This window comes from Rhipicephalus microplus, chromosome 6, assembly GCF_043290135.1.
Source record: "Rhipicephalus microplus isolate Deutch F79 chromosome 6, USDA_Rmic, whole genome shotgun sequence".
In the NCBI taxonomy this organism is placed as follows: Eukaryota; Metazoa; Arthropoda; class Arachnida; order Ixodida; family Ixodidae; genus Rhipicephalus; species Rhipicephalus microplus.
In genome coordinates, this window is record NC_134705.1 from 69,912,399 (window position 1) to 69,939,950 (window position 27,552).

The following is a 27,552-nucleotide window of genomic DNA, read 5'->3' on the forward strand; positions in this document are numbered from 1 at the left end:
ACTTGCGCAACGATGCCACCTGGAACATGTGTATTAGCAACACCCGAAGCTGAAGTAAAGGCCTGATACTCGCGAAGATGCTGGCCCTTAACACTGCTGCATGAATCAACTTTATCACATGGCAACGACGATTGACATTAACCTGAGATGATGGCTGTATCAAAGGAGTATATATGTAATGTTCATAAAATTGGGTAGGCAGCACTGCAACCACTATTGACGTTCCACAAAGATTGGCATCTATTGGAAAAGTAGTTCTGAGCCCTGGCGTAGCTCTATGGTAAAATGTTTCATTGCCACGCAGAATGCTTGGGTTCAATTCTAGCTGAGATTCTGACATCTTTGCATTCTTCGGGTCGACGCTAAAGATGTCGGGTATTTCTTAACGCTCGCGCGTTGAAATCGCCTTTGTGTGTTGTCGTCGCTGTAGACACTAAGTGTCAATCACATACCCGCATCGCAGCGGCATGTACCCACCCATGGATACGTGCCACTGCCTGGCAGGAAGTGTTTGACGACATGCGCGATGAGATTGTGACATTATTCATGTCTTGACTAGCACGCCATATTCGTCTAACCATCTCAGCCTCCGGAGCTAGTTTTGGTTCACGCCAATTTAAGGGGGTGACCACGGGAGCACCCAAACGAACGTGGCTAGATAGATAGATAACTAGATATGCTCATAGTTGCCGAAGTTCGCTAAGAAACGCATTGTAATTAAAACATATTGCCAGTCTTCAAATTCATCGTATAGGGGCTAGATATATCAGGAAAATCATGTTAGAAGAACTTCCTTTACCATCCATAATGAACACAGTGGTATTTGAACTCAAAAATGATCATTGGAACAGTAAAGTATGTCGCACGCGTGCAGTTGAAGTCGCAATCGCTAGGTTGTGATGTCAAACTCGTTATGCTAATTTTACTAACACAGAGCTGTACTGGCTGCTTCTCCTAATTGTTGGTTTTGGTGAGTCAATAGACCATTATCCTATATCTTATAAAGGATACGCCACAGTGTGCAAAATTTATTCAGGTGCCGGCTTCCGTCTCATACGATCGGAGTTAAACACTACAAATATAATTTTCTTCGGGGCTTTGTCCCTAGCATTCAGTGACGGGAAAGTTGCCGATTCATTACAGGAGTGTATTAAATGTTCAAAAATATTCAGGCTGTAGAACCAATTATTAATCCTCAATTGCTTGTTTCCAAATTGCATTATTTATTTACTTATCGTTGATGCTAAGAATGTCTGCTTCATTTTCCTAGTCTGTTATTTCTAGTTGTAGATTTCAAACATATATTCTTTTTCTTGCTTTCTCTCGATATTTTGAAGTGGTAAGCTAATAAAATGAAAGTATCTCGGTACAACTACCCGGTTCTTGGCCAATCTTCCAGCGTGGGTGTGTGCCACATATTCGAAGCTCTTTTATTCTTCCTTTTTTCTCGCTCAATTCTTCGCTCGCAATTGCCTTCACTCATAATAATTTGTTTTTCTTGTTTCTCTTCTTAAATTACAGTCCACAGATGATGTTTTACGAAACTTAACTGAGTGATCTGACAAATGGGGTACACAGTGCAATCACCTGCAATCCGAAAGTGAAACTTCAGCGTCCTCAAAAATTTAACACGTGAGCCTTTTACACACAGGTGCACCGAAAACTGAAGGACGTCATTTCAAAACAGTACGTGTATCCGCTTTAAGGGACCCTGCAACTATTTGTGAACGTGGTCAAAAAAACGTGCTTGATTGATTGGGTAGTCTAAGCTACCAAGAATAGGCAGGTCTACTATTATGGCACGGCATGCGGGCTTAAATTTTCTATGAATTCCCAGTTAGCTACAACCTGCTTTCCTTTTTCTCGAGATGTGATGCTGCAGGCTCAACAACCACTGTGTCAAGGGTCAAGTGTCAGTGATTGGCTGATTCGGGCATGGCACGCTGCCACAGAACGAGCGCTGAAAAAGGGCGCGCCGCCAAATTCTCGCGACGAAACGCCGGAGTGACGCCGCGAGGTCAACCAATAAAGAACAAAAAAAGAGAAAACAAACATCCAAGGCACCCCGGGCGTGCGACTCTCCTCCTCGGAAGCGTGGCTTCGCCGACGAACCTCCTCACCCCACATCGGCGGCCAAGCAAGCACTCGGAAATTCTAGACGGAAAGGGGCGTGTTATGCCGGGTTGAGTCATCTGTCGGGGACGGCCCTCGTACAGTCTCGCGCCTTCCCCCAGCCTTCGCTGCGTATCGCGCCGACGAAATGACGAGAACCTTCTGGAATCTCGCGCGGAGGGTATCTAATAGAGCAGCCGAGATGAAAGCAGGAGAAGACGTGAGGTTTCCTGGAAGAGAAACTTCGAAGGAGAAGACGGAAGTTAGCGCCAGCCGTGTAGTCGGCGAAGGTTTTGTCCGTAGGGATAAAGCAGGAGAAGACGTGGGGTTTCCTGGAAGAGAAACTTCGAAGGAGAAGACGGAAGTTAGCGCCAGAGCGCGTAGGGATTCCGCCGTGTAGTCGGCGAAGGTTTTGTCCGTAGCGACAAAGCAGGAGAAGAAGAAGAGGATTTACACCTGAGGGGTGAAGGCTCGAGCTACGGGCGTAAAGAACGTAAAGCGACCGTCAGCGTCTTGGGAGGCACGGTCGACCGTTCCAGAGCGTTCCAGAAGCGTCTTCGTTCTGAACCGGGCTCGTCCCTTCGGACTCTTTCGGACGGTGGTTTGGCTGAGTTTTGGGTGAATTTGACCTGTTGAAACTAGCTGACGTTGCATATTACTTCTTTAAGCAGTCGAAATAGTGCTAATGTCTAAGTCATCTCCTGGCCAAGGGCATAGCCCTTGGTCAGCCTCCTTGCCTAATGATGAATTGCCATTAGAATATTTTTTCCGCAGTGGTGTTGGAAGCATCCCTGTTGCGCTGGTGCCCTCGAGTGGTGGATTTATTAGGCTCAACAACCCGAAGGCGATCCAGGTGGGGTTGCAGGCCATGACGCCGCACTTTCAGCTGATAAGTGATGTTCGTCAGTTCGGAAGAGGTGGTTTGGTATGCAGATCGTCAGATCCTTCGTGCGTTTCTGACATCCTAAAATGCAAGACATTCGCTTCGGTCCCGGTAAGTGCATTTATCCCGCCTCATTTAGCGTGCACTAAGGGAATTGTACGAGGAGTCGACTCTACATTAACACCCGCTGAGACTTTGGAAAAGCTGTCTGATGCTGGGGTCATAGCTGTGTACCGATGCAACCGATTAGTTAACGGTGAGAAAGTCCCCACTGAGTCGGTTATTGCTACCTTTGCCGGCACTTCCTGTCCATCCGAGTTGAAAATATGGCCGCTCATTTTCAGAGTCGAACGTCTCGCTTCTCGTCCTCTCCATTGTCAAAACTGTTGGTGTTTTGGTCACAGTGCAGGGGGCTGTAAATCAAATTCACGTTGCCGCATCTGTGGCGATACCCACCCATCGAAGGAGTGCATCGCCGAAACCGAAAAGCGCTGCCTCTGTGCAGGAAATCACGCGGCCGATTATCTGAACTGCACCGCAAGGTCTAATGAAACGCAACTTCTAGAAATTATGGACAGACGTCGTTGCTCGCGGCGAGAAGCAATAACAGTTGTGAAGGATAGAGCCTTTGGATATGCCGGAGTCGCGTCGAGGCACGAACAACTAAGTGAGACGAAGATTCTTAATCTTATTGAGGCTGCAGTAGAAAAGGCGATGTCGAAAGCGCTGGAACACATAGTTACGAGCGTGAGTGAGTGCATCTCTCAAGTGTTTTGCTCACAGATGACACAGCTGGCTTCTGCAATAGCAGTACCGATGGCCAAGTCGGCACCTTGTGCAGTGGAAGTTATACCGAATTTAGCCCCATAGCGACAATCCCGCGAGGAGAAAACCCCAATTTTGTCCGTACCTTCTACGTCGACCCACGTGGAGGATCAGAATGAAATGGACGTATGCCAAGATTTCAGGCGTCAGAAGCGCACTGGATCTCCATTAAAATCTCCTTGCCCAAACACAAAACCCAAAAAGGGCAGCGAAAATGCCAGTGCACTTTTTAAGGAGAGTATTTTAGAAGCTGCCGTTGCTGAAGTGTTTCGCTCGTCAACATAGATACCTTGAAAGTACTACAGTGGAATTGTAGGTCTTTGATTTCTGCTTCTACTGACTTACTTTGCTTAATTAATCAGTTATATCTGGATATAATCTTATTACAAGAAACCTGGCTTAACCCTGTTAAGAATTATCAGTTAAACAATTTTAGAGCATTTCGGTTAGACCGTCCATCACTAGGAGGTGGTCTAATTATACTAGTCTCGAATAAATTTCGCCGCACAGCGAGCATAGCTTTTCAGCTTATGTCCACAGACTGTGAAATTTTGGCAATAGACCTCTGTTTGCCCGGGCACCACCATTTTTCACTTATAAACGCATATTTTCCAACGGGTTTGCATAATACTCAACAATTAGATACTGCCTTAGCTAATTGCAAGAATGATTTCCTTCTGACTGGTGATTTCAACTCACATCATGTTTCATGGGGATTTCTAACAGACCATTCTGGTACTCTTCTGTGGGATTGGATGATTAATAAAAATCTTACCTGCCTAATTGATAGACAGCCTACATTTATTCGCGGACGGACACGATCGGTATTAGATCTCACGTTTTGCAGCCCAAGTGTTTCAATAAAGTCTTGGAAAACAATTGATTTCTCTTCAAACAGTGACCATCTTCCTGTATACTTTGAAATCTCATGTGCTGTGAAATCTATTGAAAGGACAGAGAAAACATTGATCAATTACAAAAAATTTAAAGACTTCTTGCGTTCCAACATTAGGGCAGTGTCCAGTGGTCAAAATGAAGACCTCGGCAGAAATCTCTGTTCTGCTTTAAAAATCTCCAAGAACACTTCAGAATTTGTAATTGCTTCGTCGTCATCCAAAAGTGCCCAACCTAGTAGATGGTGGAATGATGAGTGCACACGAGATTATAGAAGAAAAGCTGCATGGAAAAGACTTATATGTAATCAGAGTCCAAAAAATTGGAAGGATTATCAGTTCATTGCGGCAACATTTAAACGCACTGTATCGCGAGCGAAAGAGCAATATGACCAAGAACATTTCGAGTACCTGTCTAAATCAAATAACAAACGTGCTTTATTCAACTTCCTTCGTGGTAGGAAGAAGACCCCTATACCAGGAAACGTTGACTCAGTAGTTTACATCTCACAGGAACTACAGGAATCATTGAATCAGTTGGCCAAAGAATTAGAAAACAGGTTCTCAACGCATCTTCCTCATTCGGCTTACACAACAACCATCTATGACTACACAGAAATATCGACTTCCGAATTAAATCAGGCTATGGAAAGATTGCCAAATGCAGCACCAGGCCCCGATGGAATAACAAATACAATGCTAAAAATACTTCACAGGGAATATCCGAATGATCTGTTAGGTCTCGTCAATTATTCCCTTAGAAGAGCATGGATCCCTTCTGAATGGAAGATTGCGAAAATTATACCATTGCTTAAGAAACAGGGGGCAGGCTATAATTTAGACAACATACGACCGATAGCCTTAACATCTAATGTAGTAAAACTTATTGAAAGGGTACTTCATGGTCGTATAATTAGGTTTATTAACGAGAAACAACTGTTGAGTTCTTCCCAAATTGGCTTTAGATCTGGATATTCCATATGGCATGCACATGTAGATCTGGAAAGTCGTATTCATATTGCCCGTCACAAAAAGCACTTTGCGGCTTTAGTAACGTTAGACATATGTAAAGCATATGATAGTGTAGAGTATTCTACCTTGACTAATCAGTTATGGAGCCATGGACTTCCACCTTATATAGTAGCATGGCTGACGGAATTTTTAAGTAGAAGAGAATTCTATTGTTATCAAGGCGGTTTCTCTTCCTGTAAGCACAAGCAAACCCGAGGTGTACCTCAGGGGTCAGTACTTTCCCCGGTTTCATTCAACATATTGCTTAGTACCATCCCCGTCCATCCAGAAGTGAAAACCTATGTTTATGCCGATGACATTGCTTTCTTTGCTATGGCACATGACTTCCACTGTCTCCACACTATCTTGCAAACATATCTTAATAAAATAGAACATTGGTTGGCTGGATTGATGTTGAACCTGAATACCGGTAAATGTGCTATTCTCGTTTTTCCAAACAAAGATCCCGTGCACATATCTATTAATTACAAGCTTCAAGATATCCCACAAATACAATCATTGAAATATCTTGGAGTTATGTATAATGAGCATCTAAATTGGCGCCCTCACATTGAATACATCGCGACAAAAGCAGTACGCGCGATGGGCGTATTGCGGAGGTTGAGCAATTGTAGATCAGGTATGAGAAGAAAGGCACTTTTGATTATATATAAAATGTATGTCCGACCTGTGTTGGAGTTTGGCTGCATTCTTTTTTCTGGTGCGCCAGCCTACAAACTTCGGCCGCTCGTTCTGTTGGAAAGAGAGGCTTTACGGCTCTGCTTAGGACTTCCAAAGTATACTGCAAATGCAGTGTTATACCTTGAAGCACGAATACCAACCTTATTATGTCGCTTTAACATTCTTACTGTGCAGACCTTTTTACGACTATATGAAGCACCGTTTAACCCTGAACAAATTATTTTTATTTCCTATCCTGACCTATTGTTCTCCGTGCATTGGCCCAGATTTACCAAACCACAAATAGTATTTGTTCAATCGTTACTTGAGCCCCTAAATGTACACGTTCGTGATCTGATTCCTTTAACTGAGCAACAAAATTCTCCAGAAATTGTTTACCATGATATCTTCCCAACTCACGCAAAGCTATTACCTACAGGCATTTTAAATGGCTTATTGCAGGACCATTTAAGTACTCTGCCAAATAATGTCATTATAGCAACGGACGCATCTCAATCACATGAAAAATCAGGCGTTAGAATATATTGCCCCGTACTTGATTGGTCATTTTCACTTCGCTTACCGGACTTTCTTCCTGTCTTTCTGGCTGAATTCATGGCAATAATGTTAGCTTTGCGAAAGGTAAATATTTCCATTCCAGTTGTAGCAGTCATAACTGATTCATTATCAGTGTACTCTTCTCTGTCCGCATCTGGTCACTCACCTATAGTGAAGCTTTTTAAATCATTGATCCCCTGTCATCTCCGAAGTATTCATTTAATCTGGACACCAGGGCACAAAGGTTTGTTGTTAAACGAAATAGCTGATTCTCTTGCGAAGGCATCCCTTTCCACACCAATTATTCCTATTTTCCCTCATACAGTATACATTACGGTGGCGCGATTTCGCACACTTAAAAACAGGCAAAATTTATCTGACCCTGCACTGACGGCTTCTCCAGAGTACAAACACTTGTTATTTCCCTGGCGCAGTGAACTGACTAAATCAAGGATGATGGAAGTTGTCATCACGAAATTTCGTTGCCGCGTTACCTTCCTCAATTTTTACTTGTATAGATCAGGCATATTGAATTCCCCTATGTGCATTTACTGTAATCAAGAGGAAACAATCAGTCATTTTTTATTACATTGTCGCCGTTTCGATTTATTCAGGCAAAGCATACTAGCCCCACCTCTTCAAAAACTGGGCTTGCAACTATCACAACCTAATCTTCTTTCATTTGGAGCCTCTACACTGGGTTTCAGCCACAGGGATGTTTTATTCGCCGTTCAAGAATACATCACTGCGACTAAACGATTTTCTTGCTAAATTGCTGTCTCACTATTTTTCTTATTTTTTTTCTGCAAACTTGATATCGGTATTTTAAATCAAAATTAAGTTACAAAAAAATTGTAGGAATGACGCAATGCTGAAAGTTTAGGGCAAATTCACCTTATATTCGGCCAATCCCCTTCTTTGGGTACGAGCCATTTGCACAGGGAAACAACAACAACAACAACAGCTACGGGCAAGAGCGTGTGTCTACCGCTATCGAGCGAAGACGCGTAGTAACAGCTGCGTGTGTGAAGCCAACTTTTTCCGGCGAAGAAGTTGAAACTTGGAGAGTGGCCAATTGAAGACGCGAGGTTTCCTGGAAGAGAAACTTCAGGGGCAGCGGAACGACAACAACGCTGGACTTTGAGTGAGTGATTCTCGGAAGAGTATCATCCAGACTTTTGTTCCAAGAACTTTGGGCTGAATAGGTTTTCTATCTCTTTAGTCTTTAAGTGTCTTCGTTGTTCAATGCATGCGACTGCATTGTAGTGTGTATTGTTGTCTGTGTCCGTTGTTTCGAGTGTGGCTGATTGTAGTGTGTAGTACGTTGTTTGATTGGTGACATATTGTACTCAACTATTGTGGAGTGTGCATACTTGTGTATTGTTTTCGATCTGCCATTATTGAAATTATAATTTTGTTTGTTTATCAACTCTCGGCTCTGACTTGTTCATTGGGCCACAGCCGGCGTCCGCTGGCGCGCCAAATAGGACCACTTCTAAATTGTCCACGCTTTCGTGGTGCGGTTCGGGGGGCCGATATTTCGGCCCTTGGAATTAGCCCGGCGATCGCCTCCCTAATTAACGGGACCTGTGAGACAATTAATCTGGCGTCCGCGACACAGGACCTTTTGGTGCACAGTGTGTCCAAAGTAGTAAGAAAGAGCCTCGAGTTGTTGATAGTGCTATCGGAACGATTTTGTGTGTTGTTCAGTGTTCTCGTTAACGAGTGCAGGGAAGTGTTCTGATAGAATGATTTAGGGAGATATTTTTTGCACGCGGCAAGGTTTTATTTGCGAGACACAATGGATCTCGAAAAGTTAGTCGCTCTTGGTGAGAAGATGGGTATTTCTGGCGCCGAACTACGGAAGTAGGTCACTTAGAAGGAAAAAGAAGAAAAGGAGAGGGCCAAAGAAGAAAAGGCAGCTGAGCTGGAAAAAGAAAGGTTGGCGGTTGAAAGAACCAAAGCGGAAAAAGAAGCTGAGTTGGAGAGAGAGAGGTTGGCAGCTGAAAGGGCGAGAGAAGAAAGAGAAGCAAAGGAGCGACAGCTGAATGAAGAAAGAGAGCAGCAATTGAAGTTGGAGCTGGAGAGAGAGAAGTTGGCAGCCGAAAGGGCCAGAGAAGAAAGAGAAGCGAGGGAGTGACAGCTGAAGGAAGAAAGAGAAGCGAGGGAGCGACAGCTGAAAGAAGAAAGAGAAGCGGAGATGGCTGAAAGGGAACGGCAGCGGCAGCACGAGATGGAACTCGAGCGGCTCCGTTTGCAACAGCGAAGTGAAACTCCCGTCCAAGCTAGAGTTGAAAGCAACGAACGGCAAGATCATGGCTTCCGCTTGAACCCAAGCAAGCTGCTCGTAGCGTTTGATGAAAGGAAGGACGACCTTGACGCGTACCTTCACCGATTTGAGACGATTGCAAGGAGCCAGAATTGGCCGGAACATCAATGGGCAACTGCTTTGAGTACCTGCTTGAGTGGTGAAGCGCTCAGTGTGTACGGCAGGCTGACGCCGACCGATGCAGCCAACTACGCAAAGGTGAAAGCTGCTTTGCTGAAGCGATTTAGATTTACTGTAGAAGGATTCCGGGACAGATTTCGGACAGGAAAGCCAGCTGATGGTGAGACGGCTACGCAGTATGCCGCCCGACTTCGCCATTATTTCGACAGATGGATTGAACTTTCAGGGACAGCGCAGGAGTACGATGAGCTTAAAGAGCTCCTAATTAGAGAACAATTTCTTACTAGTTGCCACCCAAGCCTGTCGCTGTACTTGAAAGAGAGGAGGGCTAAGTCACTTGAAGACATACTTGAATTAGCTGATCAATTCTTGGAAGCGCAAGGTGGAACTAATTTGGCCAAGGTCAAGAAGGAGTGTCCCGAAGATTCGAAAAATTCGGCACCCGAACAAAAGAAGCGTGCACCGGAGAGTGTTCCGCGATGTTTTCTGTGTAACCGAGTGGGTCATCGCGCGAAAAACTGTCGAACGATCTTTACGAGCCCTACGGTATTAAAATGTTTTAAGTGTGGTCAGGCTGGGCACAAAGCAGACGCATGTCGTAACGGAGCGAACCAAACTCACCAGGTATCCTGTGTGCTAGCAGCACCAAAATCCGATGATAATGCTGTCACCGATGGATTCGTAGAGTTGAAAAATGGGGAGAAAATTCCTATTGTGGGTGCTGTAATGACAAAACAGCCAACCGGTGTCACGAAGGGAATGCCAACGCTGCCTGGAAAAGTTGCGGGCAAGAAGGTTACGGTGTTAAGAGATACCGGCAGCTCCACGGTTATCGTGCGGAGAAATTTGGTACGGGAAAGTGAGTTGACAGGCAGAACGAAACCAGTTTGCCTAATTGACCATATGGTTCGGATGCTTCCCGAACCAGAGATTGAGGTTGAAACCCCGTACTTCAGCGGGAAGGTTACTGCTTTATGCATGACGCCCCCCTTTACGACCTTGTCATCGGAAACATCGCCGGGGCGCGAGGACCGAATGATCCGGAATGTTTGGGAGAAGACCCTAAGAGAGAGCCCTCGCCAACCCAGCGACCGCGAGATACAGTGGAGGAGCATCCCGTGACGGATCTCAAAAGAGCCCAAAGTGAAGCCGCGGCGCAAGAGACAGCGAATGAGAAGACGATCGTGTTGAATGAGTTCACGTGCTGGGCAGCTGGACGTACGTCGGCACGACCCCAACCGACCGACAGTGTAATGGTGACGGAGTTGGCCAGCCAAGCCCAACGCCGTGACATGAACGAGCTGGTAAATAAGCAGACAGGACCCGCTGAACGTTATGACCCGTTAACGGTGTCGGAAGTGACAACGATGGCTGAGACGCCGCCTCAGATATCGTCGTTGGAAAGGGCTCGCCGAAAAAGAACGTAGAAACACAAGAAGAGATCGAGCGAGCACCGCAAGAAAGGACGCAAGCGCCGCCAAAAGTACACAGGATAAGTGTCGAGGTCGAATCAGATTGTGTTTGGCAGTGCTGAGGGCCATATGTTGTTTTAATGTTGTGTTATCCTGTGTCACAAGTGTCGAAGTGTCTGTGCTGTGATGTCATGTATAGTGTTTTATAATTGTTGTAAAGACAGAACCTTGTGCGTTTGTATTGTTTGGAATGTGTGATGAAGCGTTGTACTCATGTACCTGCGGTTATATTTCATGTGTGTGAGATTGAATTGTAACGTCGAATTGTATTGAGCGATCTATTGTGAATGTGACGTGTCATGAGTGACGGACTATGTTACAGTCTTTGAGAGTGTGGGGACTGTTCGCGCTCGTTTGTGTGGGTTTGAATGTTATGAGATAATATTCCTAAAGTGGGGGGCAGTGCACAGAACGAGCGCTGAAAAAGGGCGCGCCGCCAAATTCTCGCGACGAAACACCGGAATGACGCCGCGAGGTCAACTATAAAAGAACAAAAAAAAGAGAAAACAAACATCCAAGGCTCCCCGGGCGCGCGACTCTCTACCCTCGGAAGCGTGGCTTCGCCGACGAACCTCCTCACCCCACATCGGCGGCCGAGCAAGCACTCGGAATTTCTAGAAGGAAAGGGGCGTGTTATGCCGGGTTGAGTCATCTGTCGGGGACGGCCCTCGTACAGTCTCGCGCCTTCCCCCAGCCTTCGCTGCGTATCGCGCCGACGAAATGACGAGAACCTTCTGGAATCTCGCACGGAGGGTATTTAATCGAGCAGCCGAGACGAAAGCAGGAGAAGACGTGAGGTTTCCTGGAAGAGAAACTTCGAAGGAGAAGACGGAAGTTAGCGCCAGAGCGCGTAGGGTATCCCGCCGTGAAGTCAGCGAAGGTTTTGTCCGTAGGGACAAAGCAGGAGAAGACGTGCGGTTTCCTGGAAGAGAAACTTTGAAGGAGAAGACGGAAGTTAGCGCCAGAGCGCGTAGGGATTCCGCCGTGTAGTCGGCGAAGGTTTTGTCCGTAGCGACAAAGCAGAAGAAGAAGAGAAGGACTTCCACCTGAGGGGTGAAGGCTCGAGCTACGGGCAAGAGCGTGTGTCTATCGCTATCGAGCGAAGACGCGTGGCAACAGCTGCGTGTGTGAAGCCGACGTGTTTCCGGTGAAGAAGTTGAAACTTGGAGAGTGGCCAATTGAAGACGCGAGGTTTCCTGGAAGAGAAACTTCAGGGGCAGCGGAACGACATCAACGCTGGACTTTGAGTGTGGGCATGGGAGCAGCGTTCGTGAAACCATGCCGAAAATTCTTCTCTACGCCCCGCAGGTTTTGCTGACCGTCTTTTTCGTCTGGCCATTTCGTCCTACGCGCATCGATCCTGGGCAGGCCTTTCAAGCTTCAACTGGCGATGACGTGCTGGATATCTACAATCGTGGCTGCGACGGTATCAACCTTCGACTAAGCAACTCGACGTTCACCTGGAACACGGCCAAAGTGACGGCGGCAGCACTGTGGCGCACGGATATAAACAAGCCACGCAGCACACTTGCCTTTAGTGGGCATGGGAGCAGCGTTCGTAAAACCATGCCGAAAATTCTTTCTACGCCCCGCAGGTGCGTAATCAATTCTCACTTTTCGCACAGCGATCTAACAATCGCTTTTTGATACTGCTCCCATGCCCACAAGTGCTTTGTGAAACATTGCTCGATGGCGTTGATGTCGCGCTGTTGCTGCTTCTGTCAGGCGACATAGAGACTAACCCTGGTCCTTCTAAACCCCGAAACCAATCCACAGCTCCCGACGAACCTCAGGATACGAACTCGGAGCAAATGAACACAATGCTTAAGATACTCAAAGACATCAACGAACGGACAATCGCATTAACTAAGGGGCAAGCGGATCTTGAAACAGATATCAGAGAAATCAAGTCCGACCAGCAGGCAATAGAAACAAAGCTGATTGACATTTTCGGCCGTCTTGAATGCTTAGAATCAAAGTCAGATGTGATAGAGCAGATGAGTGGTGACCTGGCGGCTGTCAGCGACGCTGCAGAACGCTTGATGTCGCAGCAGGACGTCTTGCAATCTCGCCTGAGGACAGGTCACGGAGAAGTAACCTGCTCGTTCATGGCATCCCGGACTCGCGGGAATCGTGGCAAGACACAGAGGAGAAGACGCTAGCTGCACTATCAAGTGCGACAGGAAAAGCCATTACTGGAAACGATGTCGATCGCGTTCACCGCATAGGCACCTTTTCCAGCTCCAAAACTCGTCCGGTCATCATTAAATTTCGCAGCTTCAAGATGAAGGAAGCGATTCTTTCCAACCGCGCTGTTTTAAAAACTAAAGACATTGCGGTATCGGAAGATTACTCAGTCGCAACTAGGCAGGCTAGAAAGAAACTTGTAGAATTCGGCAAAGGCCAACCCCACTCTCCCCGATTCCAATTGCGCTATAACAAACTAATAATAGATGACCGGTGCTTCATGTACGATACCGTGTCTGACAGCGTAAAAGAAATAAAACGGGTGCCACCTAGTGCGCCACTTCCCAATGCCACGTCCGCCGCACCGCTTTTGGCGAGTGCGTCTGCGTTGTCCGGCAGGCCTACCAGCTAGGAACACGCGAGGGGAGCTAGAGCACCGATGCCATGTGTCTCCGTAATTCTAGCAAATACTCGCAGTGTAACAAGCAAACGGGAATCCCTTAACTCTGTCATTAACACCGTTAGCGCAGACATCGTAGCACTCACTGAAACATGGTTGCACACACACATTCATGATAGTGAAATCTTCGACGTGTCCTGTTTTAACATTTATCGCTGCGATCGCACCTTGCGTCAAGGCGGTGGCGTATTACTTGCTGTCAAAAAGTCTTATCCATCTCACTTAATTCACGTTCACACTGATTTAGAATCTGTATGGTCTTGCGTTGACATTGGGCACCGGAAATTTGTTATGGGCGTTTGTTACCGTCCACCTTCATATTCCCCAACGTTTGTGTCTGAACTACACGATGCGCTGAATATTGTTTCTACACGACACCCCACTGCTCCTATATTCCTTATGGGTGATTTTAACTTCCCACATATTTCTTGGTCCTCGGAAACCCCCGCATCCAAAGCACCTTCATCTCAAACAACAGAATTTCTCAGTCTTTGTTCATTATTTTCTTTTTCCCAGCTCGTTTCTGAACCGACTAGAACCACGCAAGAGACCGCGAACATACTAGATTTGATATTAACTACGCACGCTAATTTTGCTTCCCCGATTTCATACTTACCCGGTCTGAGCGACCACTCGCTCCTTTCATTTAATATAAACGTTCCACTAAGCAAGGCTACGACCTCAACTAAGCAAATTCGCGACTACTCAAGAGCAGACTTTGAAACTATTAACAACGAACTAGCTTGCTTTCTGGATATTTTCTTGTTGCATTTTGATACGCGTACCGTTCAAGAAAACTGGAACCTATTTAAAAATAAGGTTCACGAACTAACTGATAAATACATCCCTCTGCGCACAATAAATTCTAACCCGGAGGCGCCTTGGTACAACAAGCAGTTAAACAGGCTGTCTAATCGAAAAAAGCGCTGCTATCGTCTGGCTAAAAAAATCCCTGAGTGATTACCGATGGAACGCATACACAACCGCCAACAAAGCATACATTGCAGCAGTAAAACTTGCCAAATCACACTTTCTTCAGCGCACCCTTCCTTCTATGCTTATTAACGACCCTAAAAAATTTTGGCGTGTGATCACTCCTTCTAAAACGAATAGTATTACATTGACTGGGCCAGATGGTTCCATTTTACCCAGTAGCGAATGTTCTTCCCTACTCAATGCAGTTTTTTGCCAGAACTTTGTTGTTTCTTCTAACCCCTCAATACCTGAACTTCAGAACTGTAATTATCTCTCCATGGACCCCATTGTTACTGACCCAGGTGGTGTAAGTAAAATAATCCAGTCACTGAAACCCTCATCGAGCCCCGGTGTTGACCTTATTAATACGAAGTTCTTAAAAAGTGCTGTTGTGTATTCCTCTATTATTTTGTGCAAGATATTCCAGCAGACCCTCGACACGAGCATCCTGCCGGCGGATTGGGAAGTCGGGAAGGTGGTTCCACTCCATAAGTCCGGTAACAAACATACGCCTAACAATTTCCGACCCATATCACTAACAAGCATTCCATGCAAAATTCTCGAACATGTAATTTTTTCCCATCTGGTCAAATTTCTTGAATTTAACTCTTTCTTCTCACCCGCGCAACATGGTTTTCGAAAGAAGTTCTCGTGCGAGACCCAATTGCTTTCATTAACCCACAAGCTACACTTAATTTTAGATCACCGTTCATCTGCTGATTGTATCTTCCTCGGCTTCTCCAAGGCTTTTGACAAAGTGTCTCACAAACTACTCCTTTACAAACTAAGCAAGTTAAATCTAGATCTTAAGTTGTTTGCATGGATTGAGTATTTCCTTTCTAATCGTTTCCAGTTCGTCACAGCCAATAACTATGACTCTTCACCCAGTTCTGTTCATTCCGGCGTTCCCCAGGGCTCTGTCTTGGGACCACTTTTGTTTTTGATATACATTAACGACCTACCTAGCTGTGTTCTCTCTAATATTCACTTGTTTGCAGATGACTGTGTTATTTTTCGAGAAATCAACAACGATAACGACGTTACGGCACTGCAATCGGACATTAATGCAATTTCTAACTGGTGTGAGCAATGGTTAATGGAATTTAATACAACTAAATGCAAAGTCTTACGCATTTCAAGAACAGCCCTTTCGACAGGTTCCTATTACCTTAACAACACACTTCTTGAACCTGTGACGTCGTACCGATACCTGGGAATTCACATAACAACTGATCTTACCTGGTCGCTTCATATTAATACCGTTATTAATAATGCTAATCGCCTGCTTGGCTACCTTCGCCGCAACTTCTTTTCTGCACCTACCTCTTTAAAAACACTTTTGTATAAATCATTGGTTCGTTCTAAACTCGAATATGCATCATCCATTTGGGACCCGAGCCATGACTATCTGGTGACATCACTTGAGCTCGTGCAGAACAACGCAGCACGTTTCATTCTCGGTAATTTCACTCGTGCGGCAAGTGTCACGTCCATGAAAAACTTGCTTCAATTACCCACTCTAACTTCGCGCCGCAAACACTCTCGCCTCTGTCTCTTTCACAAAATTTACTACCATAATTCGCCCCTATTCAGTGAGTTAATTACTCCTCCTTCGTATATTTCTTCTCGTATGGATCACCGACACAAAGTAGGAACAATACCATGCAACACCAATGCCTTCTTTCAGTCATTTATTCCTCGGACGTCACAAGATTGGAACCGCCTTCCCGGACTGACCGCCGCAATCGAAGACAACCATCAGTTTCGTGCAGCACTAGCTAACATTGTATGATTAGGGCCCATGTATGTTTGTACTTATCTGCTTACTACTTTTGTTGCTGCTTTAAGTTTTTTGTATAACCTTGTAACCCACTCCCCTCTGAAATGCCTGTAGGCCTTGAGGGTACAAATAAATAAATAAAAAATAAAAAGTGATTCTCGGAAGAGTATCATCCAGACTTTTGTTCCAAGAACTTTGGACTGAATAGGTTTTCTATCTCTTTAGTCTTTAAGTGTCTTGGTTGTTCAATGCATGCGACTGCATTGTAGTGTGTATTGTTGTCTGTGTCCGTTGTTTCAAGTGTGGCTGATTGTAGTGTGTAGTACGTTGTTTGATTGGCGACATATTGTACTCAACTATTGTGGAGTGTGCATACTTGTGTATTTTTTTTGATCTGCCATTATTGAAATTATAATTTTGTTTGTTTATCAACTCTCGGCTCTGACTTGTTCTTTGGGCCACAGCTGGCGTCCGCTGGCGCGCCAAATAGGACCACTTCTAAATTGTCCACGCTTTCGTGGTGCGGTTCGGGGGGCCGATACTTCGGCCCTTAGAATTAGCCCGGCGATCGCCTCCCTAATTTACGGGACCTGTGAGACACGCTCAGGAGTTGCCGGGACCACCGCGGGAGGCCGCGACTGGTGCGCGTGTAATGCTGCCGAAGAGCCAAAACAATTGGCGGTATGGTGACCACTGCGCACAAATATGCGCAGCCTCTGCCTCTTCATAGATAAGCCCATGATCCAGTCAAACTCAATGCTAACATTCGGGCGAGAAACGATGGCAAAGGGTCATCCTTAGCCAAGTAAGCACCACTTTTCGCCGTCGTCTTGCAACGTGGCGAACAGCTCGCTGAGCGTCGCCGTTCAGGTGTAACATCGGTGCGATGTGAGGTCACCGACGCCCGCACCAGACTCGACTGGAGCGATGCCATCGTGTTTCGTTAAGGCGGCACGAGTAAGCCTCAAAGACGTGCCTACAGGTCACGCCGTGTCAGAAAACTGGGTCCTTTAGACTCGGCATCACGTCTCACCTGTTCGTGGAATAGCCCCACACCTTGACAAGACATGGGTCGTCCACAGGTGCGGGCACTCCCACCCGAAGGTTACCATTGAGTTCGACTAGACCATGGGCTAACCCAGTGATGTGATGGAGGCTGCGCAGGTTTTTGTGCAGTGGTCACCACAGCGGCATGTCTGCATGCTTCGCTGGCAAAGATATGAAGACAATGAATAAAACGTTTATTTGAGATCCTGCGCGTGAATATTGATGACTAAGCGCTGCTCGTAATATGGGTGGCATCTATGGGTGATTTGAAGAAACAAATTTTCTTCTAGAACGTGCAGTCACCGGTAGGTAACAGCACTATGTAGTTTTACAGAAATGTAAAAAAAAACATCGGCTTTTTCACTCATAGCGTCACGTTACCAGCGCCGCATAAAAGCATTGCAGTCTTTATAAATACGTATCAATGCATTTCAGAAACAAAGTAATGCACTAGCTAATGCTGACGTATTGATCTTGTGCAGAAATACATGATGGGTACGTGTATTTCAAACTGAAGAGGCCAGCTATCTTTGAAAAAAAAGATAGTTGCACGACAACTGCTACATGGTGAACGCAAAAAGCGCTTGAAAAACACCAGCTGTGTTGTAACTGAGCGCATTGTAATTGTATTGTATATCCAGTAGTGTTGGACATGCCCGACAAGGATGGCTTGAAGTATCGGTTGCCATGACTTTACGGTGGAATCTGAGTGGCTTCTCTTCGAACGTCATTCTCCCCGAAGTTCGTCCGTCGAGTGGCAACTCTCCGGAGCACTGCTGTCGAATGACTTTGTCGGCACAGTCAGCACAACAGTCATGTTCTCGTGGAGCCAACGGCGCAGTGGCAGGTAGAAAGCCCTGCGTTGATTATCAACGAATAAAAGAAAAGGAAGAATAAGCCTTTTCATTAATTATTTCTCGAATACTATCACTTACAAAAACATTTTAGTGGAAAGAGGACATATTAACCCTTCTTTCTTCGCTATAGGATTTTTGTTGAGCGCTTAGTTGCAGGTTTATTCATATTTACCAAAAGCATAAACACCATATTTGATTCCTAGGTTTTCAACGCAGAACTTGGACTGAGGTCATCGACCCGCGGTATGTTAGTTACTGAAGATCATGACTGGACAAGTTTTCGTTACGGAAAGCCTGAGTGAGGAACGAAGTGTTACAACCAGGCAAAGCAGGCGCGCGTCGCAGAACTGGCATGGATGGAGTTCTAAGGCAAAGCTGACGCATGGGCTAAGGTAACACACTGAGAACATCATGTTTTGTTAAGACGTTGACATCAAGGCCTGAGCTCACGTACCCGTCAATTGCTGCGCTCCAGCGCGTGGATTTCTGACACGGTGCTTCCCCTTCTCTCTATGGAGAGAGGGGGCACGTGGCCATGCGAAGCTGTGCACCCTCTCTTTTCTTAGGCAGAGGGCGCGGTGCCACGTTAAAAAGCCATGCACAGACGCGCTGCACTGGGTACGTGGTATCATGCCTTTACAATAATTACATTTATGAATGATGCGATTTTTCTTCAAGATCTTGACAACGTAGTACCTAATAGGTTGACACTGCAGAAAAATATCAATAAGAAACGAACAGAGAATCCGCCAGCACAAGTGACAAAAAGAAAAAAAAAGCACATGAAACATGTGAGCTAGACAAGGAAACTTCTTGCTACTCAAGGTGTGACTCAAACTGCGATAGTAAGTCCTGTGTAACAGTTTTTTATGCAGTTTGTTCCACTCGACTAATGTTCTAGAAAAAAAAGACTACTTGAAAGAGTTTTTAGTGTAGTGCATGGAGTCACAGGGAGTGAGTGTGTGTGCCTAATATACAGACACGATCCTGCCGACCGAGAGCAGTGTGAGAAAACTTGACAGGTATAAAAAGCGCGTTTTTAAAGCCTTCAGCGTGTGGGACCAAGGCACAGAGCAATAAGAAAATAAAGAATACCGCGGTGCAGTTGATAGCGTGCTCGGAATCTTTTACAAGTTTGCTATGTAGTCTGATCATGTGCATTTCTTCAAGGTCACTTCTGTACCTAAAATATCTGATTTGTTTCTTTCTGTGCATGAATAAAAATGGAATGGAGGAAAGGCTTAGCAGCCCGACCTTTGCAGCAAATGCAGTGAGGCACTGAGGTCATCATAAGCACGAGCAAGATACAATTTATAAAAATGAGAGGGGAGATAAAAAAGGTATGCATGCTAAATACTGTAAAGCATACAAAAACAATAAATCATTGTTGATTCTAAGCATTTATATACGCAGTAATTGTAGTGCGCAACGTAGTAGTGTACCATCAACTGAAAGTGCTTAACACCAATATTTAAAGCAAGGAAAAACTAAAAAACATATAAATGCTCGGAAAAAACAAATAGATGCGATTAAAAAGTAGTTACCTGGTGCAATATTTGCACCGATAAAAACATAATACATATAATAGCACGCAGGAAGAACCACTCAAGTAAATTCAATGTTGTAGTGTATTTGTGCCTTCTTGATCATTTGCTAAGAGATTGTGCAACTGATGTCTAGAAGGTAGTTGATTTTGTTTAGAAAGGTGGGTATCTGAAAAGATGTGTGTTGCCATCCTTAGAGCGTTCGAATCCTGTGTTCAACGAGGATCCTGCAAACTGTGTACAACGAGGATCCTGCAAACTATACAATCTATTGCGTTTTATATGTTTATATAAGTTGAAATAATGTATCTGATTGGCTTTGAGCATAGCGTATATCGAAAACAGCGGTTCAGTCCGTAAGTCATGCATGGGGCCACATAATTCCTAAAAAATGTTTAAGAGACGTTAGAAACATGTTTGATACCCGATGACTGGTGCTCTGCAAGAATGGTTCAAATTCACAAATCTTGGTCCTCTTTAGTATTAAATATTACAGACCAGTTTCTTTGATATCCACAGCTTGTAAACTACTTGAACATATTTTATCTAAAGCAATTTTGACACATCTCGAGGATACAGATTCAATTTATGCAAATCAACATTGTTTTAGGTCTGGTTTATCTACAAAAACACAGCTGAGAGAATGGATGACTTCTTAAGTGTACTAAGCATGAGGGGTCAAATTGATGTAGTACTTTTGGACTTATCCAAAGCGTTTGATGTTGTTCCGCATGCCGATTTGGTAAACCAAATTACATTCTATTGGCATTTAACACAATATCACTCGTTAAATAGAATGTTATTTGTCCTCAAAGAAACAGTATGTTGCCGTTAATGATTGTATTTATGATACATTGAATGGTCACTCGGGAGTACCACAAGGCTTGGTACGTTGCCCTTCATTGTTCTTAGTTTATATAAATGATATTTATTTGTCTAATCATTCGCCTGTGAAAATCTGACTGTTTGCCGACGACTGCCTTGTGTATGCTAATGTGACTGACCATTCCGACCAAGTTCGACTCAGTGATACGTTGCACTCAATTGGTGTATAGTGTGAAACAAGGGGATTGAAACTTAATACTTCGAAGACGGCATGTGATACATTTAGCAACAAAAAAGAACCCCTACACTTTTTCTTACACTATTATTGATGCTCACAGTAAAAAACAATCAAATAAAGTATTTAGGTTTTACAACTATGAACAGTTTACCTTGACAAACTCACCCAGAAAACGTTTGCAGCAACGCGCCCAAAAAGCTTTATTTTTAAAACGAAAATTACGTTGTACGTCATCGACCGTAAAGTTAACTGCATACAAAGCTATCGTCAGACCAAAATCAGAATATGCGGGTCTGATCTGGAGCCCACACCAAAAGTACTTGATCAGGAAATTAGAAAGAGTGCAAAAAGTTGCCTCGAGGTTTATATACACTACATACTCACGTTTTTTAAGTATGTCTGTTCTTTGCGACAGGGTAAAATTAAAAAAAAAACTAGCTCATCGCAGAACTATATCTCGCTTGAAATTTTTATGTCAGCTGTACCACGGTCACTCAAAAAACCACGTGAAAACTACATAACTGTGCCCCCTATGCGGTCTGGTCGTACAAACCACAACAAAACAATCAAGCAGCCGTTTAGTTATACTAATATACATCAGTACTCCCATTTACCACATGCTATGTCCAAATGAAATAAATTTCCCGAACAAGCAGCACATATTTGTGGAAGAAAGTGTTACCTCCTTACTTTTAGTTGAGGTGTTGTGTAGGGCAATTGAACCTAGTTTTGTGTCTTTATATGATCATAATAGCTGGACTCGAGCAATCGAGAAAAGAAACAAGGTTGGTTTTCTCAAACCTGTATTGAACAAAACCATAATTGCGAATACTAATCTTACGTTTCATCCTGGATAAGGGGACATTTTAAATACGTTTGAAATGAAGAAGTGATCTAGTCATGCCGATAATTCGATGTCGCTTGTGCTGTAATTTTGTGCACGAGTACAGCCATTGCAAACTTTCCAAACGAAAGAAATACCAGCCCAGTAATGTTACAAACTAAATGGTTTTGTTGTGCTAGTACATACGATAGCACATTTGTCTCAGATGTTGTCACCCATGCAATCTTTCTGTAATGCGTGGTAGATATAAAAATGCCGTTCTAAAAAATGCATAACCATATCTTCTTTTTCTTACAGAAGTATTATTACAAAAAGCGCGTTTATCCCATGCTTGATGCAGGCAGCACCGTTTAACATACTTTTGCGGTATATGCAGTCATAAATAAATATCCAAGAATACTAGAACAATACATGTTGTTCTGTTCATATCTAATGGTGGCATGAATTTATCGTGGTCACTTCTCAAATTTTGTGGCCACTTTCATTCTTGCATAGATGGCTGTCGCTGTGACCTGCTCCATCGGAATTACTGCGCAGCTGACACACACGGTGGCAACACATTGGTAATGATGTGGTGACGCTTTGTGGCATAATAATTCCTTCATATTACAGTACACAGCGATGTCGGCTTGCCTATAGATAAAAGATACTTAGCAGGAAGGCATCTAACAGCATATTCGGTCACTGCAATGACACTTCCGCCACAGAATGTTCCATCTAGTATCAGCAACGCGGTCGACTCAAGTTGCATGTGGTCACCAAATCATATATAAAATAACAGCATATTTGTTCATCGCAACAGGGTTGCTCATGCAATAATGGCGTGTTGTTTCGCTGTCGTCATAGCCTCTGAAGAGAGCTCTTGTTTGGTCAACGCAATAGTCCTCAGTAATATAGGTAAGTTAGATAAGTTAGGTAAGTCCTGTAGCACATTCAACATAGTTATTATATAATCACAGGAAATATTTATTGCAAAACGTAAGTACGGCAACCGTACAATGCATTGTGTACATTTGTCTCAACGTTTAGTCTGCGGAATGTTTCAAGGATAATAATAGGTATAACGTGTCATGGATAGTGTATCACGTCATTATTAAACATTGGTTCATAATAAATAATAAGCGACCAAGGAAGTTTCTCGTGTATTGTTAGCGCTTAAGAGCTTCACTACTTTTCAGTAAGGTGCGTCAGACGTAGGTTTTGTTTTATCCGTGAAATGTCTTTGCGATAATTCGATGTTTTATATAGTTGCTAAGCAACGATGTCCCATAAAACGTAGCAAACAGGTTCTTTGGGACAAACAAGGAATGAAGAAGGTTTCTATATACAACTATAGCTCGCTTACGCTTTCAGTTACGCGCGTGGCCGCAAGCATTTTTGAAGGTGCAGCGCGTCGGGCAGGCGAGTGAAAGATGTTACGCAGGAAGTGGTATTGTATAGTACGTTGTTCTGGTGTTTTTACAGTAGCATTAGGATAGGTGCTTCGGTGAAATAGACGTTATATCTAACTGCAGGAGATGCGTTGATGCTGGGTAATACTTTGTCGCTTACTATATTTCTGTGGTGGCAACTATATATGAATTACTGCATCACAGTTTGCAATATACGAATTCGGCAGATGTTGTGGTACTTGGCAACCGGTATGCTTTAATTATCGCGATGCTTCTGTGTTGACGACTACGTTTTAAATACTGCAAGTAAAATAAAGCATTTGAAATACAGGATATTCTAGATCTCGCTGATATGTTGTGGCTATGAAGGTTTGACGAAACTTCTTGACATCATGTGCACCGTGCTCTAGATGGCATGCCGTTGGTTGCATATATTTTGGTTGGTGCTGCATTTCTGCAGTTAACAAACGAAATGTTTGAGGTGAATTTGCGTAGCTGCATATCATAACCTTACCTAACTTAAATCCGCGAAAGAAGCTTCCCAGGGCAGAAAGCGACCCATTTGTTTTCAATGATTTGCGGAGGCCAGGTGTATAATATTTATGTGGAAAAGTTCCAAACAGGAGAATGTAACCAGTGGCTGAAATAACAGTATCTGGCACTGTATTGTAAATTTAAGGCCAAGGGAAAATCTTAATAAAACGCAACATCTGAAACTGAGCTTACGCGATCCATGTCCGTGTTTTTGTTTTTCACTCCAATATAATTGTGATGGGAGTTTCAGTATATTTCGGATACAGTATTGATCGTACTCGGCGATTTTTTTTCGTCAAGAATACAAAACCACCAATAAAGCTCCTCGCGTGTAATAAAAGCGCTGCATATAAATGCGGATAAGTTCATAAACATATGCTTTAGTCTCTCAATGCAACACTTCTGTAGTAAGAGCTACATGTAAATCATGTGGAACAAATAAAGATATTTCATACCATATAGATTGTTTCCGGTTGAAAGCCCTGAAAAATGTTCTGCATAACAACATCAGCGTTGCCAGGTGTAGCAGAGGTATGCATCAGCATATAACGTATACCGCAAGGAATACTGATTCGTTGAGATTATAGGACCAGAATGCAAGCTCTCCTTCTTTATACCACAGTCAATTTTCCGTATGAAATATGCATGGGCAAGAGCTATGATATCAGCGTAATATTTCGGTAATAAGTGCTAGTAGACCACCGTTCAGCAGACTGTTTCCTTTTCATATCAAAGGAACGTAGAATTTTTCTCACAAAATGCAGGCCACAGGTCGTCGTGGGTATTTTGTCAGCACAACCCTTGTAAAGCTAGTCGAGTTTGTATTGCGGACGATTTGGTGCAGTCCTGAAGCATGACGATTACTTTTGGACGCAAAGCCATGAGTAATGCTTCCCGTGTAATATAAGGGTTGCATAGAGTTACAGAGACGGACTGGGCTGAGGAAAGCTGCGTGTAAAAGAGGCAGAGTGTAGGTTACGCCACGGCCGTCTGCACACTTTTCAGAATTTACGCTATTTGGATATCTCCATGCATTTATTCTCGGGATGCAACTTTTAAAAAAGTTAACAGAGAATTTTCTACCAGAAAATACGTCATCTTTATCAGATGTGGCGTCGGGAACGTAAATAAACAGCAAAAAAATTGCCCGCAGCTTCCCTCGGGGGAACACTGAGGAGGATGCGGAGCATATAATTGGTTAACGGGGTGTTAATTGGGCGTGGCATACTGCTTGGCGCGCCACGCCGCTACCTCGGCGCGCTTGCGCTCGCGGGCAGCATCGGGATCGGCCTCTCGTCGCCGACGCTTGCACTCGGCTTCCCGTTTTCGAAAGTCCGGGTCCTCTTGTCAACGCTTACGTTTCAAAGCGGCCGAATCTGGTGCTGCTGCTCGACGCTGACGTCTCTCAGCGGCTTCACGTTCTCTAAGTTGAGAATCTTCCGCTCGACGCCGACGTTTACGTTCGGCGTCGCGAGCTCTTCTCCGCGCTGCCTTGTCTTCGGACGACGACTTGGTTGCGGTTCCGCCAACACTTTGGCCGGCGCTGGTCGAAGGGACGTCGATCATTGCGACCTCGGACGTCGACGCGCCGTACAAAACAACCGACGAGCGGCAACTGAGCGAGCGAGCACCGACCTTGAGTATATATACAGCGCGACGGCGCATGCACTGTCAGCTGTCGAATGTTCGAGAAGGGGGAGAAGCGCAACGGCGCATGCGCGCGCGTCAGCTGCCGATGTTCTCGAAGCGCGACGGCGCATGCGCGCGCGTCAGCTGCCGATGTTCTCGAAGCGTGACGGCGCATGCGCGCTACATTATACAGCTAGCGATTGTTCGTGAAGAGGAGAAGCGCACGCGGTGTGTAGAGGAGGAAGGGTGCACAGATGGTGGAGGAGTGAAGCGCGCGCGGTGTGTAGAGGAGGAAGGGATGCACAGATGGTGGAAGAAGGAGGAGGAAGCTTGCGGACGGCGCCGCACTACAAGCCTCGAGTATTAGATGCTCCGCATCTAAAAATATGCAGGTCACTGTCGTATTCGCGTTAGCAACTCATCAACTTTCAGCGTTTACCAGTTTCCACCTGAACAATGTAGTGCGTACTCCGCCACAGTCAATGAAATATTTCCTTTAAGCGGAGTTGTGGGTTGAAAAACGCCAGTTTTTTTTTTTTAGGGGCAAAGCTTTTATGGCGTGGCTTGTGCGTCGCTCGTAGTACGTAACCACCAGTGGCACATACCCAAAAAAGGTATAAAACTTGACCTCCAAGGTGGTGCTGGTGAGAGATTTCTTCTGTGCGTTGTTCAATAATATAAAATAGTGCTCAATGTACATGCCAATGGCTGCTAATGGGGAATGAGAGACAGGAGCATCCGGCTTTTAGTCAACGCGCACGCTGGGATCTCCATTAGCAGCCATTGGCATGTACATTGAGCACTATCGGACAAGAAAGGGTTGCTACATGATACTCGCTGGGTGTAACCTCCTTAGTTTTAGAAAGGTTTAGCGAGCGTTGAGCCACAAGGCCATGAATACAATGAACTAGTATATACCATGAGTGAATTCGAGGTGGTTAAAGGGGGGAAGCAGATACGAAGCGCATGCCGTAAGAAATTAAAAGCTGAATCCTCCTGTCTCTCATTTCACATTAGCAGCCACTGGCATGTACATTGAGCACTATCTGACAGGAAAAGGTTGCTACGTTGTACTCGCTGGCGTAACCTCCTTGCTTTTCGAAAGGTTTAGCGAGCATTGAGCCGCAGTGCCATGAATACAGTGAACTAGTATATACCATGAACTCAAGGTGATTGAAGGTGGGAAGTAGACCCGAAGCGCAAGCTGTAAGAAAGTGTGCGTGTGCCACCTCTCGTTTAGTCCATGGAATGTCCACTGAGTGGCGGTGCTTCTATATGGGGAATATATGATAAAAAGATGCGAGATGGTGGGACTTGGAGTGTTGAATAGATGGACGAACGGACACACAGACAGATGCATGGATGGACGCATTAACGGACGCAGGGGCGGATGCATGAACGAACGCAGGGACGGGCGCACGAACAGACGCATGGACGGTCACACAGAGGGATGCATGGACGGACGAATGCTTCGCCCCACTCTCCATCATTCACTCCGTGGATATGCTGCCATTTTTTTTTCAAAATTAGTGATTTTTTATTTTTGCCTGTTTTGATAATATTAGTACTTCTAATGTTATGAAAAAAATTATACAGGTCGAGACTTAACTGCAAATGCTTTGAACTTGCATCTAAAGAGCACAAGGTGCCTGTTAAAAGGTCCAGTGTGTGCAGTCTTCAAGCACCTTGCCATCGATAATGCGCCGCCGCTTGCCATTGTTGATCGCATGAGTCGAAGAGTCGAGCCTCACTCATCAAACAACAACAGTTTCTCTCACTGATGCAGCGCAAGAAATAATAAAAAGCAGCACTCTTCTGCGCGTTTTTCGAGCACCGCGACTGGCTTATAACGTGTTACGAATCGGGGGACCACCATTGGCCGCTGCACGCCTGTATGGGCGGTGAAACCTTTTTGCGGGTTCCATGTCTTGTCGAGCGGCGCAGCTAAACAATGCTTTTCTCGTGTAATTAACTCCGTTATAAATAAAAAAAGTCATTGCTCGCAAGTGAAAGCCGTTGTGCGGCACGCTCTGTAGGAATAGACTACGAGCAGCTGGTCTGATTTGCGGTAGTTGTTGGCTAGCAAAAGCCAATGCATCGACAGTCATTCACACCCGTCAGCTGGAAAGTTCGTGATGTGGCAATGGATGACGTCAGCGCCAATCTTTCGAGGTCGAAAGAGCTCGCACTGAGAGAACTTTGCAGGGACGACATTCCGATTACGTACGACGGTATATGGTACAAACATGGCTGCAAAATGGCATGAAACTGGACTTAGTTTGGATTTCGCAATACTATCGAACTTCTTCCTAGCTTGCAGTTGGCACAAGGCTCTGCCACATGAAGCGGAACTTTGG

General features: G+C 44.8%; 1 protein-coding gene across 1 annotated transcript in view; it reads right to left on the reverse strand.

Annotated features, from left to right (window-relative positions):
- Positions 1–17,936: 17,936 nt before the first annotated feature.
- The window catches only part of LOC119168629 (uncharacterized), a 33,888-nt gene continuing 24,272 nt past the window's right edge, over positions 17,937–27,552 (reverse strand). Inside the window, exon 4 of the mRNA XM_075867691.1 lies at positions 17,937–18,190. Coding sequence (XP_075723806.1) covers positions 18,061–18,190 — 130 coding nt within the window. The 3' untranslated portion in view covers positions 17,937–18,060. The remainder of the gene's footprint in view (positions 18,191–27,552) is intronic.